Here is a 15,212-nt window from a genome sequence, read left to right as displayed (position 1 = left end):
AGCTAATATTTTAGCAACATGCTAGCTGTTTCGGAGAATTTAGACTTTTTTTCTGTTTTTTAGCCTAATTTGGAATTTTGATAATAATTTAGGGCTGCACGGTGGAGCAGTGGTTAGCGCTCTTGCCTCACAGCGAGAAGGCCCCGGTTCGACTCCCGGCTGGGACCTTTCTGTGTGGAGTTTGCATGTTCTCCCCGTGCATGCGTGGGTTTTCACCGGGGACTCCGGCTTCCTCCCACCGTCCAAAAACATGCTTCATAGGTTCATTGGTGACTCTAAATTGTCCCTAGGTGTGAATGTGAGAGTGAATGTGTGTGTGAATGAGGCCCTGCGACAGACTGGAGACCTATCCAGGGTGAACCCCGCCTTCGCCCATCAGTAGCCGGGATAGGCTCCGGCACCCCGCGACCCCGAAAGGGACAAAGCGGACAAGAAGATGGATGGATGGATAATATTTTAGTTGGCTATCAGCTTCGATATTTTCAGCTATCAGCTTCAGCATTTTTAGCTATCAATTTCAGCATCTTCTGCAGCCACATTCGTCTTACAGCGTTCACACTAGCATTATCACAGGTAATGCTATATATCTAGTGTTTTGTTATAATTCTATTCTATGAAGATTACAGACATTAATTATTTAAAATTTGGCTCTGTGTAGTTTTACGGAAAAGCATAAATCTTCACGTTTAGGGTGTGATCGTTAAACTTTTTCTGTTGGCCTACAACCCGGCCCGGGCCCCCTATCAGAGTAGAAAACAGTTACGTGCCCCTCACAAGAACAAACTCAGTCACAAGGGGCCAAAATCCAAAGCTCACAGTAGGTCGCAGGCCGAACAGGATAAACATTTATTGAACATGTAAAAAATAAATGTTGCTTTTTTAATATAAATATGATAACAAACAAACAGGAATATTATTACAGAATAAATCAACATAAACCTTTTAATACATTCTCCCAAAATTATACAAGTTTGAAATAAAGCAAACGTTAAAAGATAAAACTTTCAAAATTCGTTACTTTTATGGCATTTTATATTTAAAAAAACTAAACTTATAAATATCTCAAAATATTGTGCTCTCTATAATATATATCCTATCAGAATTATACAAAATAGCATTGGGCCGTTAATAATAATAATAATAATAATATAAAATGATCTGGTTTGGCTGGATAGTATTGCCCAGCTGACTTTGATCAAACTATACGTTTGATGAAAAGACTAACATGTACATTGATAAATGATCTACAATAGTGACACAATGTAAATGTCTAAATGTGAAATGCATCCAACACAACATAGGAAACAAGACACGGCCTCTTCACTCAGAGTGGAAACTTTACGATGCAGTTTGGGTCTGAAATCTGTGAGTCTGTCATGTTCTCGGCAGCATGTGTCAAAGTCAAGGCCCAGGGGCCGGATCCGGCCCTCCGGCTAATTCTATCCGGCCCTCCAGATCATTTTATTTTATTGTTATTAATGGCCTGATGTTATCTTGAACTAATTTCTAATTTGTATAATATAAAATATATTTTTATGGAGAGTAAAATCTTGAATCTTATTTAAGGTTTAAGTTGATTTATTCTGGAATAATATTTCTGCCTTTTTATTCTTCATAATAATGTTAAAAAGTTACAGTTTTTAAGTTTTAAAAATGTAGTTTTAGAGAGTTCAATAAATGTTTATCCTGTTCGGACCGCGACATAAGCTGTGTTTTGGATTTTGCCCCTGGAGTGATTGAGTTTTGCTGTCACTCTGAGCATTGGGTAGGACTTTTAAAATAGCAGCTCAGTAAACATTTATTGAATTGAATTGAAGTTTGATTTTTTTAAAAACATATTTTAACTTTTATTTATTACAGCAGTAAATAGGAGCCTACACTTCCTGGTTTTCTTTCAGTTTGCCGACCCTTTACAATGTTTTATCTTCTCTTTTACTTCCTAAATAGATTCTGCCTTGTTCTTCTGTTAAACTCTGCAAAAACTGCATCTTAAGAAAGTAAAAAAAAACCTTATTCAAGAAAAGATTTCTGTCTTGAAGGAAAAATAATCTTATTAATAAAGTTTTTAATTAACAAGATAGAAAACATGTCCTAGTGACTGACACTTTCTACTTAAATAAAATTTTCAGCAAGAACATTTTCTTAACTTTACTGGCAGATTTTTTGTTTTTTTTAACGAAAAAAAAAATACAAGTTTGAGAGATTTTGACCTATTTTTTGGGGCCTTTTTTGCTTTTTGTTTCTCCACTGTTCTGCTCTGTTCTTTCTTCTTTTTGTTTTCCTGCTGTTCTTTCCCCTGTAATTCCCTGTGTTCTTGCTGATTTTATATTTATTTTAAATTAAGTTTTTGCTTGCCTTGAGATCTTTGATTGTTTTCCCACCATCCATCTGCTCAGAGGACAGTAACAGACAACCTTGTCCTCATGTCTTCTGCAGGAGTGGCTCGTCAATGAGAAGCGTATGGATGTGTTTGGCATGAAACTTCCCACGGGCTTCCAGCTCATCGGACAAGTGGTGCATCCGAATTTTTAACTTATTTTTTGTCTGCTCCCGATTCACAGTGATTTGAATAAAGAAATACTGGTGGAAGTTGGTCTCTGTTTGATGGTGGTTCTGTGTTTTCTCTTAGGGACTCTCGGACTACACCAAGTGGCTCACTCATTACTCTGCCAAAAAGCAGGACTGCAGGGCTGAGCCAATCACCTGCCGCTCATACGCCAGGTGAGGGCGACTCTCTCTCCGCAGAGCAGGGGTGTCAAACTCAATCGCACACGGGGCTGAGATCCAAAACACACCTCAGGTCGAGGGCCAAACAGGATAAACATTTATTTAATTCTTTAAAACTACATTTTTAAAACTTTAAAATCGTAACTTATTAACCTAATTATGAACTAGATATATAGCATTACCTGTGATAATGCTAGTGTTGATAGCTGAAAACGCTGAAGCGGATAGTGAACTAAAATATTAGCTAATATTAGTGTTAATAGCTGAAGCTGATAGCTGAAGATGCTGAAGCTGATAGCTGAAAACACTGAAGCTGATAGCTGAAGATGCTGGAGCTGATAGCTGAAAACACTGAAGCTGATAGCTGAAAACCCTGAAGCTGATAGCTGAAGATGCTGAAGCTGATAGCTGAAAACCCTGAAGCTGATAGCTGAAAACCCTGAAGCTGATAGCTGAAGATGCTGGAGCTGATAGCTGAAGATGCTGAAGCTGATAGCTGAAAACCCTGAAGCTGATAGCTGAAAACCCTGAGGCTGATAGTGAACTAAAATATTAGCTAATTGCCAAATTAGCCTAAAAAAAACTTAGGTTTGACAAAACAGCTAGCTTCCAGCTGAAAAAATAGCAAAACTTTAAAATATTTTAAGAAATGGAAAAAAGCCTAAATTAGCCGAAATATTAGCTCAACCTTAAGCAGCCTAAAAGTTTTTTGTAAAATTCTAAAATAGTCCTAAAAGCTAGCAGAATGTCAATTTTTAAACTGTAACTTTTTAACATAATTGAGAATAATAAAAAGACAGGAATATTATTTCAGAATAAATCAACGTAAACCTTAAATAACTTTCAGTATTTTATTCTACATAAAAATTTATTTTGTCAAAGTTATACGAGTTAGAAATAAGCACAAGATAACATCAGGTCATTAATAACAATAAAATAAAATGATCTGGAGGCCCCCCCCGGTCACATTTTGGTGACCCCCCACCTTACCTGTGCTGAAGAAAGCTTTGCCTCACAGAGTGGGGCTGATGGGAAACCCATCGGATGGGTTCAACGGGAAGACCATCGCCATGACCATCTCTAACTTCTGGGCTGAAGTCACCCTGCTGGAAAGCCAGACTTTGGTAGGTGCAGTAGGAACTTCAGACTAATGAATGGTCTGTGTCTGACCTAAACACATTTCTGTTCCTGCAGGTTTTAGTCCCTCACCCTCTCAACGACCCCACAGAGTTTGGCAGTCTGCAGGATCTGTTCTGCATCAGCAGAAAGGAGGGGTAGGACGCTTGACCACAGGCCCGAAGAGCTCCTCCTTACAGTTTAAACCCGCCCTCTGTCTCTGCAGGTACCTGGGCGGGCTGCGGTTGCTGCAAGCCACATGCAAAAAGTTCTACCAGTTTTGCTCCAAACAAGGGTGAGAGCACTCGCTGCATGCTGGTGTTGGGGGTCAGTGCTGAATGTTCTGTCCTGCAGGATCGCTCTGACCAAGCAGAACTTCACCCTGAAGTACGACACCAACATCCCTCGACAAGTGGTGAGGAGAGTTCAGCTGGAGGCATGGATGTGAGCATGCTCAGTGTGTGACTGGCTCCTGTGTGTGCTGTGTGCAGGGCCTGGCTGGAAGCAGGTAAACACTGTGTGTCATGAAGGTCTCCCAGGTTGAGCTGATTGACTGATGTGGCCACGCTCTCGCCTCAGTGCCATCGTGTCTGCCACGCTCAAGTGTCTGATGAAGTTCTACAACATCACTGATGCGGTGAGGCAGCTTTGTCTGTTTTCATTACTTTATTTTCACTAAAAGCAACATTATTTTCAGAGAATATGCTCAGAGATTAATACCCCACAAAAAAAAAGAAAAAATACTTTTCAGAAATATGTGAGTCATCAATAGTAGGGCTGGGTATCTGTCATAATTTTCAGGAACAAATCGATTCAATTCTGATTTTTTAGATTCTTTTGATTCTTCAATTCAATTTCGAGTTTACACATTTATACACATTTGTTTAGAAATATATTAATATTCTACTATATAATTTAAATATATTTATATTAATCTAATCCAGTTCACATCCAGTGTTACAAAGATTCTCCAAAGGAGAAGTTCTAACAAAAATGTCCACATCATTAACATTGGAAACATTGTTCTTCCCCTAAATCCTCTGGATGAGATTAAACCAGTCCTGGATTAATTCTCTCTGACAACCCAGTTAAAGTTAGACAAAGGTTACAAGTACTTCACTGAATGCTGCTCGTTTGATTATGAAGGTAATTATGATTTTATTCTTTTAATCTGTGCTAATGCTAACACTAGCATTAGCTTTGGCTTTGAGACGTGGAGCTGCAGAAGATCCGTTTGTCTCAGCAGTTAAAAGTTACTTAAATTTTCATTCTCACATAATCCTTGTAAACAGAGCAAAAGTCTGACAATTAAAGGCATTAAAGTCAAACTTCTTCCTGTTGTAATGTTTTCTCCTGCGGTCAGTGAGCTGCTGTTAGCTCAGCCGTGGTTCTAACATCACTCCTCTTTGTTTTTGATCATAACTGGGTCTGATCTGCAGGAAAATAAAGATAAAAATGATCAAATTAATTGAAAGCTGTTGCCAAAAATATGAAAGTGACTATTTCCACATAATGTTCTAAAATACGTTCACCCAGAAGGGATTTTTTTTACCTGGGCACTTTTATTTTGAAAGCTGAACCTACGTGTCTCGATAGCTGCTCTGGACATTTTCACTGAATTAAACCGTTCCTGTTTTTACTATTATGCCATCAAATATCCCGTAGAACAAGTACATTTATCCAGGGAAGAGATTAATGCATACGGGCGATGCAGAGATGTGCATCTTTGTTTCAGGTATTAAATGTGGGCAACATGAATTTCTGCTTTTGTGCACTTAAAATACATGCAAATAACATCAGCCAAAATAGAACCTGTTAGAATAATATCTGCTCAAATGAAAGGTGGATATTTACAATAAAACAATATATCATATATAATATTGGAGGATATCAAACATTTGTATTTTGATTTGAGAACAATCTAAGACAGGAAATGAAAATACAGTTCCACAGGACATTTATAAAATAAGTATTGTTCATGTTTCTGTTGAAATTGCTAAGATTACCTTTTATTATTTACATAAAATTGTGTCAAACAGTGTCAGCTGTCAGCTTTGCTGTTCTAAATGTGAACACCAGAAGTAACTATTCACTTTGTCGGCCCTGTAGCCATTTTGTCTGACGCTATTGTGAACAGTTTATGAGAAGGCTATTTAAAAAAATCATTTCTGAACATTTTTTAGAATTAATTTCTGTCAAAACCTTTGGAGGTAATTAAAAAATAGCTTTAAAAATACTGTTAAAGATTCTTTTTTAGTTTACAAAAGTAACTGTTTCAAAAACATACTTTTGAACAGGGTTGCACAGTGGTTAACGGTCTTGCTTTACAGCACTAAGTCCCAGTTTGGACCTTTCTGTGTGGAGTTCTCCTGTTTTCCTCGTGTATGTCTGAGTTTTCCTCCAGGGACTGCAGCCTCTTCACACAGTCCTAAAACAGGATTCATGGGTGAACTGATGCCTCCAAAGCCACTCTAGGTGTGAATGTGTGTGGGGGGTTGTGGCCCTGCAGGACAGACTCCCGATCTGTTCCGAGCGCATCTGCCTTCGCCCAACAGTAGCAAGGTTAGGCTCCAGCAGCCTCATGACCCTGTAAGGCCGCCTCCCTCAACGTTTTTGTGGCTGCAGAGTAGACCGGTCAGCACCTGAGGATGTTACCAAAGGAACAGAATACTTGAACACAACTTTGTTAATATGAGCAGTACACAACACATTAACACTCTATATTCTGACAATAATGTGATGGAAATGATGCCAACTGGCTCTGTGTGTGGGAATCAGCTGTTGCTATAAATCCATGTTTTAAGTAGGACTTCTGGTAGCCTAGTGAGTTTTTATCATTTCCATCTGTTCTGCACATATCACTTATCTATGAGCAAAGAAACGTTCCTCATTCAACGTTTCTACTTTTTTATTTTTCAGTGTAACTGATTGAATCCTGTTGATTTTCAAAACCAATTAAAGATCTTGTAGATGTAGTCATTTTGTCCCCTTGACTAAACTTTACAGCTCAAGTGATTGATGCTTAAAGATTCCGGCTATTTTTCTAAATAAAAGATTGTCGAGACAAGAAAAATAACAGGTCTAAATAATTATTTCCTCTGTGGCCTGGTGCCGATTGATCCATGGAGCGGTGCCAGCCCGTGGCCTGGTGATTGGGGACCACTCCCACGAGGGATAAAACGAGTTAAGAAAATGGATGGATGGATATTTTCAGACAGTGCTCCTTCAAAGTACTTCTAAATCTTCAGAATTCACTTACTGCTATATATGCAAATATATATACAGTATATATATATATATATATACAGTATATATATATTGAAATTCTATAGGACTTAAGTAGCTATTTTAGAGCAGGTTATTTTAGAAAATAAATTGAAAATATTTTCAACATAAAAGTTTGTGTCAAGTACAACCATAGAAAGATAAAGATCAGATTAAAGTTTTTCTTTGTTTTTGAATTATTTTCTACGGAGCCTCTAAAGGGACATTGATATAAAAAAAAAATCTAAAAACTGAAGTAAAAAAAGAAATTTCTAAAAGTTTAAGTATTTTTTTCTAAAAATTAAAGTAAAACATTTTTCTGGTGAGCACCAGTTAGCAATCATCATTTTTTTTCTACTTCCATTTTTTTTATTTTTACTTCATTCTCCCTCCGTAATTAACACGGAGTCCTGCATTGGTTTCCATAAGTAGTGTTTTGTTCTCCCCTCTTTGTGAGAAACTGTTTCCTTTTTCACCAACTGCAGGATCTTCCCAAACCCGTCCGTGCCAACTTTATCCTCAGTGTGGAGACAGATGAGCTGTTCATCACAGCCGGTCTGCAGGACCGAGTGGTGCAGGTCTGGTTAACCCCGCGCGAATGACCTCTGGTTCTTTGAGGTCGCATTGACAGGATCCTCACCTGTCTGCAGGTCTACGAAGGCTTGGTGTACATGGACTTCAGCAAGGCGCTCATGGAGCAGCAGGGCTATGGTACTACCCCTTCTGTCTGATGACAGACTGCTTCTGTGTGCAGCTCTCAGCTGGTTTCTCTTCTCAGGGAGCTACATCTCTATAGACATGAAGAACCTGCCCACTTTCTGGCTGGCCTACCTGAGCGACCCCAGTGACTCTGGGAGAATCCACAGTAACATCCGGCAGCGCTGGCTCAATGGTATGAGTGTGAGAGAGTTTATCTGTGTGTGGATTTCTAAAATGCTCAGGAATCCTGCACTCTGAGAACAAACAGCTCTGATTAGAAAATATGGAACTGGGATCTTTTTGAAATGAAATGCAGCTTTTAATCCATCAAAGAGGTGCTAAAATAGTAATACTGAAGGACCATCTGTAAGTAAGAGATAAAGCGTGATGAAGTGCCTAGTAGCAGAAATGAATGGAAGCGTGAACCGTCCAACATAAAACAGAGGGCAGTTAGTTCCACCAAGTTCATTAGTTTCTGATCACGTCAAAGGGCGCACAAAAGAAAGAAATATTTACTTAACTATTCGTACTTTAATCCTGCATTTTTTAACATTTCTATTGACTGTTGTGGTGTAGCACATTGTCAAGGTAACGACTACCCAGCATGCCCCTCGCACTGTAGAGCTGAGGTGTGAGGACTGGGCAGCAGACGGTGGTGAATGTGCTAATCTATATAATAAGTGATCCAAGGCTTCATTTCAGAGGGAAAGTTCTCCCCTAAGGCCTCGTTTTTGTCCAGATGATGAAGAAAATGTTGGTTTCAAAGAAGAAAGAAGTCCACAAGGAGTTTCCTGGATCGCTTTGATTAAAGAAAAATACACTCTAATCCTTAAATGTGGATCAACAAACACATTATTTATTTTAATAATTAATAATGACATTTTGTATAAAAACATTGTGTTCTAAGCTATAAGGCAAACTCAATCCCACAAGGGGCCAAAATCCAGAACACACCTTAGGTCGCAGGCCGACCAGGATAAACATTTATTGAACACTCTAAAACTACATTTTTAAAACTTTAAAAGCGTAAATTTTTGACATAATTATTAACTAGATTTGTAGCATTACCTCTGATAATGATAGTGTGAATGCTGTGAGCTGAATTTGGCCACAGATGCTGAAGCTGAAGCTAAAAATGCTGAAGTTAATAGCAAGCTAAACTATTAGCTAAATGCCAAATTAGCCTAGAAAAAAATAAAATAAAAAAACTTAGGCTAACCAAAACAGCTAGCATGTAGCTGAGAAACTTGCTAAACTTCAAAATTACCAAAACAAAATCCTAAATTATCCAAACTATATTAGCTAAAACTTTAAAAATCGCCTAAATTCGCCAAAACAGCTAGCATGTAGCTCAAAAAGTAGCTTATCTCCGAAAGAGTCTAAACAATCTTCGCAAATTCCAAATTAGTCCAAAAACTAGCAGAATGTAAATTTTGAAAACTTTAAAACTGTAACTTTTTAACATAATTCTGAATAATAAAAAGGCAGGAATATTATTCCAGAATAAATCAACTTAAACCTTAAATAACTTTCAACAGTTTACCCTCCATAAGAATATATTTATACAAGTTAGAAATGAGCGCAACATAACATCAGGCTATTAATAACAATAAAATAAAATGATCTGGAGGGCCGGATCCGGCCCCCGGGTCTTGACTTTGCCACGTGTTATAAGGTAAGCAAGACAGTAGAACATTTAACAAACTATAACTGAATGCAACAATGCCATTGATTGTAACATTTGGAGGCCTCATGTCCATCATAGAGACATTTGAAGAGATCTTTTCTCTGTCTTACTGCTGTGATAAACTGTAGACTTTACATACTGTATGTCCACTTATGTTCCAAGTGTCTGTTCTGCCTGTTACTAACTGATGTTTATGTGAGCACAATAATTTAGAACATTTAGACTATCTGACCAGAACTTCTTATATTACTTCTTTCATCACTTTTTAAAGGACACCCTGCAGCCAATCAGAGTCAAGCATTTACCCAGACCGCCATTTACAGAAGTAAATGGAGATGCTTAAGTCTTAGTGTTAAGTTGATTGCTCCACCCACTGAACAACTAATGACATTTTTGCAGTATTCCTTGAACTGAGGAAGCAAAAAATGACAAACGGAGGAATAAAGATGTTATAAAACAAGGTTAGCTCCTGCAGCAGTCACAGGATGAAGAAGATGATCACACAATCACTGGACCATCTGTTTGAGACAAAAGAGATGATGTTCATCATTTCACAATATAATATAAAATTGTGCTGCAGCACACACACTGAAAGACCCGGTCCAGTGAAAATGGCGTTTTGACATGTTCCTGTAGCATTTTTCCTCATGATGGAGGACACACTGAAAGAAAATTAAGATGAACTTTCTGAATATTTCTTTATTAAAATCTTAATAAATCAATAACAGACAAAATATTGGCGTTCAAAAAAGCTTGTAGTTGTTACGTACTAGCTACAATCAGCAGGCTACAAGCTTATCGCTCCATTCTGATCATCCTCTTGCAGACAAATAGATCCATGAACGTCTTTGTTTTCCTCGTCTGAGCTGAAGTCTGGATCTGAACTGTGCGGCTGGATAACTCCGATATTGCTCACCATTTTTGTTGCACAGCTAATGTTAGGTTGAGGGTGTGAGGGGCTGTAAGCTAGAGAGAGAGAGTGAACAAAGTGACGATGCAAAGTGCAGGCTTACTTCTGCGCCAGCTGCCCCGTCCACAACTCAGAGGCCAATTTCTGATGAACTCCTGCCAGTCTGCAGGAAAACACAGATCTTTTGGATTGTGGCTAAAAACAGGATAATCAGGATTAAAAGACTACATGGGAAAGATGATGGGAGTAGGACTACAAGGCCAAACTCAAAAGTTCTGGTCCCACCAAATACTGTGTGTAAACAGCAATGTGGTGGATGTTTTTAACCAGTGACCTGCAGACAGGTGATGCAGGTGAGGTATACCTTAAAAATGAATAAATATGAAGAACTGATGTCACTTCATTGGCTCTGATTTCAGTTTATTGGTTATATTTATGAATTTGTGGCTGGAATGCACCAGAAACACTAAAAGAAACAGATTTTTTAATCATCGATGACTACACTTCCTGCTGCATTTGCTGCATTGACATGATCCTATGTAGAATGTATTTTATTTTGAAAGGAAGTCATGCGAAACTGTCAAAAGTTGTAAACTATTTCATTTTTTTATACCAATTTTCTCTTTGTTTGTTTTATTTATCCCAAAGAGCACACAATCGTTTATTTAAATGTATCATGTCAGTAGCAAAAAATATAAATATAAATTACAAACAGTAGTATCTAATGTACAACATTTACAATAGGAAGTTTAAAGAAAGAATGAACAAGGTTGAACCATTAGGTGGAAATAGTGCAAAAATGGCTATGGATAATAAGTTAAGTCGCTGAGACTGAAGAGTTGAAGGTTGCGGATGTAACCGCCTTCGCCCAACAGCAGTCTGGCTCCAGCAGCCCTGCGGCTCGTTTCCAGAGGTGGATGGAGATTCAGGACAAAAAGGCTCCAGTGGATCAGTATTCTACTGCTGATCGAGTCACTGAAAACGTCTTGTGCCCAAAGCTGAGTTCCCTGATTGGTAGATGCAACGCAGTGACCTCACCGAGGTTCAGATCATTTAGACTCTCGCCACGCCGTGATTTGCTGCTACCAGACCTCCATAAATACATGACAGTATAAGACGGTGTAATTTATGTGCTACTTTTAAAATGGGAGTAAAAAGTGGTGTTCTTCATGGCCAATACGCCGTTTTTACCACGCTTTTCCTGGCAATTATTGACCCCTTGGCTTGCCATACCTCTACGCCGCATGACCTCAGATTGCGCCGTACCATTGACTTAACATTGAAATTGGTGACTTCTGCTGCTTGAATCACGTTCAGTGTGAACAGCAGCATAACATCAAATGAATCATCTTCTGTAGGGTTCATGTTTGTAAATCTGACTGATGCGTCAGTGAACGTCACCAGCCGTGAACATGACGGTCACTGCTTATCAGAGCAGATGGGACACCTCAAGGTCACAGGACCTCCTCCTCCTTTACCTGTCTGTGTCTCCACAGGTGAGGACGCTGTACTGGAGGCCATGAGGTCTTTTGCTGAGCTCACAGATCAGGCCTGGTAAATAAAAAAATCCCATCATGCATCCCATCATGCTTCCTCCTGAAGGTGGTTTTCTTCTTCTCTGCAGGGCTGCCATTGAGAACCAAGACTGGATCTGCCTGGCTCAGCTGATGGACCAGAACCTGGACTTGCGGAGGTGGGGGATTTTATTTTATCTGTTGGATGTCCTCCATCTTTTGCTCCAGGTGTTCATTCAACACACTTTCACTCCCAACTCGTCACGTATTGACGTTTGGTTAAGGACCCTCCGAGTCAAAAATGGACGTTTTGGGTGTCCAACTCATGGTTTTCTGACTTGCTGGCTGTTCCCGTTACATCACAGGTTCTCAACCTTCAGGCCGCGAACTGGAACCAATACAGTACCGGGACGCAGAGTGTACCAGTACACTAACTTAGTACCGGACCCAAACTGGTACCAAACGCTGTACCTGTACCAGACGTGGTACCGGACCCGCATCTGGACCTGTTGAATGTATATATTTTGTAAATCGAACAGCCTTTTCAGCTTTTTATTTTCTTCTAGTTAACCTGCATGTGAAGGCTGCTGCTCTGGGCTGGGAGGTCCTTTTGTTTACTTTCGACATGCCACCTGGCGAGAGGCAGAAGTGTGGGAAATGGATAAGGCCGTCCCAGTCTGACAGTTCCTGTGTCTGCAAAAAGATGTTATGATTGACTGTTGAAACTAATCTTTAGATTGAGTCTTTCTGTAACCTAGGTAACCAAAATTCTAATAAATAAAGGGTCTCTGCTAACTTGCAGCAGATTCGTGGTGGCAAAAACCCTTACTGGTCTCCTCGCGAGAAAATCTCACTCTGACTGGTATCTAGTACCAGAACCCTGTACCAGTTCAAGACCAGGCCCAGTTTGGGTCCAGACATGAACCGGTACCGGGTTAGAGCGACCCTCACCGGATCTAGTACTGGTTCGGGTGCAGTGCTGTATCTGGCACTGGTTCGGGTCCTGTACCGAGTTGGGGTACTGGTACCAGGTTAGGGTATTGGACGTGTCCAGAGGACCAGTCCAGTGTCCGGTACCGCGTCCTGAGGGCTGCGTACCCTTAATTTTAGGAACATCCAGCATGAGTTGGGGACACTCAAAACGTCAAATTTTGAGGTGGAGGGGTCTTCAACCAGACGTCAGCATGTGACGAGTTGAGGATGAGAACGTGTTGGTTCCTTAAATTAGTTCCTTCGGCCCTCAAACCTGCAGTCCCTCACCATTAGGCATCTTCCTCTGTGCCTCGGGGTTGTCCGTCTTTGGTTTGTCTCTGTCTTCATAGGGTTAGACTTTGACTCCTTCACGGAAATTTAAACTCCATTAATTTAGGGGACATCACACATTTACAAAAAAGAAGCAGCTCCTTTGTCTCTGAGGCGTTAGGCGGTTGTTATAGCACTCGGCAGCAAAGTCTCCAACCAGACTATTACGCTTTTCTTCTCTGTCACCCTTGATGTATCGTGAACGTGTTTCTGAACATGACAGTTCTGAGCTGAAATAGAGGTCTGCAGTGCACAGGGTGATAAGAACAAGGGTCACGCTGTATCCAGAACCTGTAGGGCCCACAGGACTGCATCCAGAGTCCTGCAGACCATGGTGTCGCACATGGTCTCCTTCAGTCATGTCTGCTCCTTAGCAATGTGTCTTTCCTCGTTGGGGGGCCCAACCTTTGGTCATTTTTCAATGTCAGAAAAACAGAGAGGTCAGAAGGTTTCTGATTTGGGGTTGATGGTGATATAATATCAGATTGGTTCTGATCCAACTTCCTGGACCCCACAGGGGTTCTTCCTGAAAGTATTAGATTGTTGTGTTCAGTAGTGAAGACAAAAGAGCAGCGCCTGTACCTCACTGTGTATCCAGAAGAGGATGTTTTGGTTTTACAGTTTTATGTACTGCACATGTGTCAAAGTCAAGGCCCGGGGGCCAGATCCGGCCCTCCACGTAATTCTATCCGGCCCTCCAGATCATTTTATTTTATTGTTATTTATGATCAAATATATTTTTCATCCATCCATCCATCCATCCATCTTCCTCCGCTTCATCCGGACCGGGTCGCGGGGGCAGCAGTCTAAGCAAAGATCCCCAGACTTCCCTCTCCCCGGTCACTTCCTCCAGCTCCTCTGGGGGGACCCCGAGGCGTTCCCAGGCCAGTCGAGAAACATAGTCTCTCCAGCGAGTCCTGGGTCTTCCCCGGGGCCTCCGGAACATGCCCGGAACACCTCACCAGGGAGGTGTCCAGACCAGATATATGTTTTTATTGAGAGTAAAATATTAAAAGTTATTTAAGGTTTAAGTTGATTTATTCTGGAATAATATTCCTGCATTTTTATAATTCATAATTATGTTAAAAAGTTACAGTTTTAAAGTTTTAAAAATTGGCATTCTGCTACTGTTTTGAATTATTTTAGCTTTTCCAAAAATGTTTTTGCCCATTTTGGAGTCTAGCCAATATTTCAGCTACATGCTAGCTGTTTTGGCTAATTTAGGCTTTTTTCAAATTTTTACGCTATTTTGAAGTTTAGCTATTTTTTTCAGCTACATGCTAGCTGTTTTGGTTTACCTAATTTTTTTTGTTTTGTTTTTTTGGGCTAATTTAGCATCTAGCTAATAGTTTAGTTGGCTATCAGCTTCAGGGTTTTTAGCTATCAATTTCAGCCTCTTCAGCTATCGGCACTAACATTTTCCACAGTCAAATTCAGCTTACAGCATTCACACTAGCATTATCACAGGTAATGCTATATATCTAGTTCATAATTTTGTTAAAAATGTATGGTTTTGACGTTTTAAAATGTAGTTTTAAAGTGCTCAATAAATGTTTACCCTGTTTGGCCTGCGACCTAAAGTGTGTTTTGGATGCGATTAAGTTTGACACCCTGGTGTACTGCATGCTAACTGAGACCCTCTCCCCCCAGGTCCATCTACACAGATGACTGTCTGGGTCCGGGGAACATGATGATGATTCGACTGGCGAGACAGGTCAGGGCTGCCCTCCTTTAGACTCACTTTAAGGATCCGTTCAGGACACTTCCAGCTTCTGCTGCTTCTTCCAGTTCGGATCGGCGGTGAAGTTTCCTGGCAGCGGTGGTGCCGTGGTGGGGTTGTGTCTGGATCAGGACAAACTGGTGAGGGTCTCTGATAGGATAGCTCGGGTTTAGAGCATAGATCCATCTAAACCAGGGGTCTCAAACTCGCGGCCCGCGGGCCATCTGCGGCCCGCAGGATGATGATTTGCGGCCCCCGTCTTCATATGAAAGA

General features: G+C 40.2%; 1 protein-coding gene across 2 annotated transcripts in view; it reads left to right on the top strand.

Annotated features, from left to right (window-relative positions):
* The window catches only part of gkup (glucuronokinase with putative uridyl pyrophosphorylase), a 33,647-nt gene that overhangs the window by 14,374 nt on the left and 4,061 nt on the right, over positions 1–15,212 (top strand). The window contains exons 8-22 of one of the 2 annotated variants that reach the window (XM_024258160.2): positions 2,437–2,514; positions 2,630–2,721; positions 3,746–3,851; positions 3,922–4,001; positions 4,070–4,138; positions 4,198–4,258; positions 4,335–4,351; positions 4,423–4,480; positions 7,593–7,685; positions 7,758–7,818; positions 7,886–7,999; positions 11,900–11,957; positions 12,028–12,096; positions 14,870–14,933; positions 15,008–15,079. In XM_024258160.2, the coding sequence (XP_024113928.1) occupies positions 2,437–2,514; positions 2,630–2,721; positions 3,746–3,851; positions 3,922–4,001; positions 4,070–4,138; positions 4,198–4,258; positions 4,335–4,351; positions 4,423–4,480; positions 7,593–7,685; positions 7,758–7,818; positions 7,886–7,999; positions 11,900–11,957; positions 12,028–12,096; positions 14,870–14,933; positions 15,008–15,079 (1,092 nt within the window). The remainder of the gene's footprint in view (positions 1–2,436; positions 2,515–2,629; positions 2,722–3,745; positions 3,852–3,921; positions 4,002–4,069; positions 4,139–4,197; positions 4,259–4,334; positions 4,352–4,422; positions 4,481–7,592; positions 7,686–7,757; positions 7,819–7,885; positions 8,000–11,899; positions 11,958–12,027; positions 12,097–14,869; positions 14,934–15,007; positions 15,080–15,212) is intronic. The other variant, XM_036214759.1, reaches the window with a different exon arrangement.

This window comes from Oryzias melastigma, linkage group LG13 (genome assembly GCF_002922805.2).
Source record: "Oryzias melastigma strain HK-1 linkage group LG13, ASM292280v2, whole genome shotgun sequence".
In the NCBI taxonomy this organism is placed as follows: domain Eukaryota; kingdom Metazoa; phylum Chordata; class Actinopteri; order Beloniformes; family Adrianichthyidae; genus Oryzias; species Oryzias melastigma.
The sequence above is the reverse complement of the archived record's forward strand: the minus strand, read 5'-3'. Positions and strand labels throughout refer to the sequence as shown.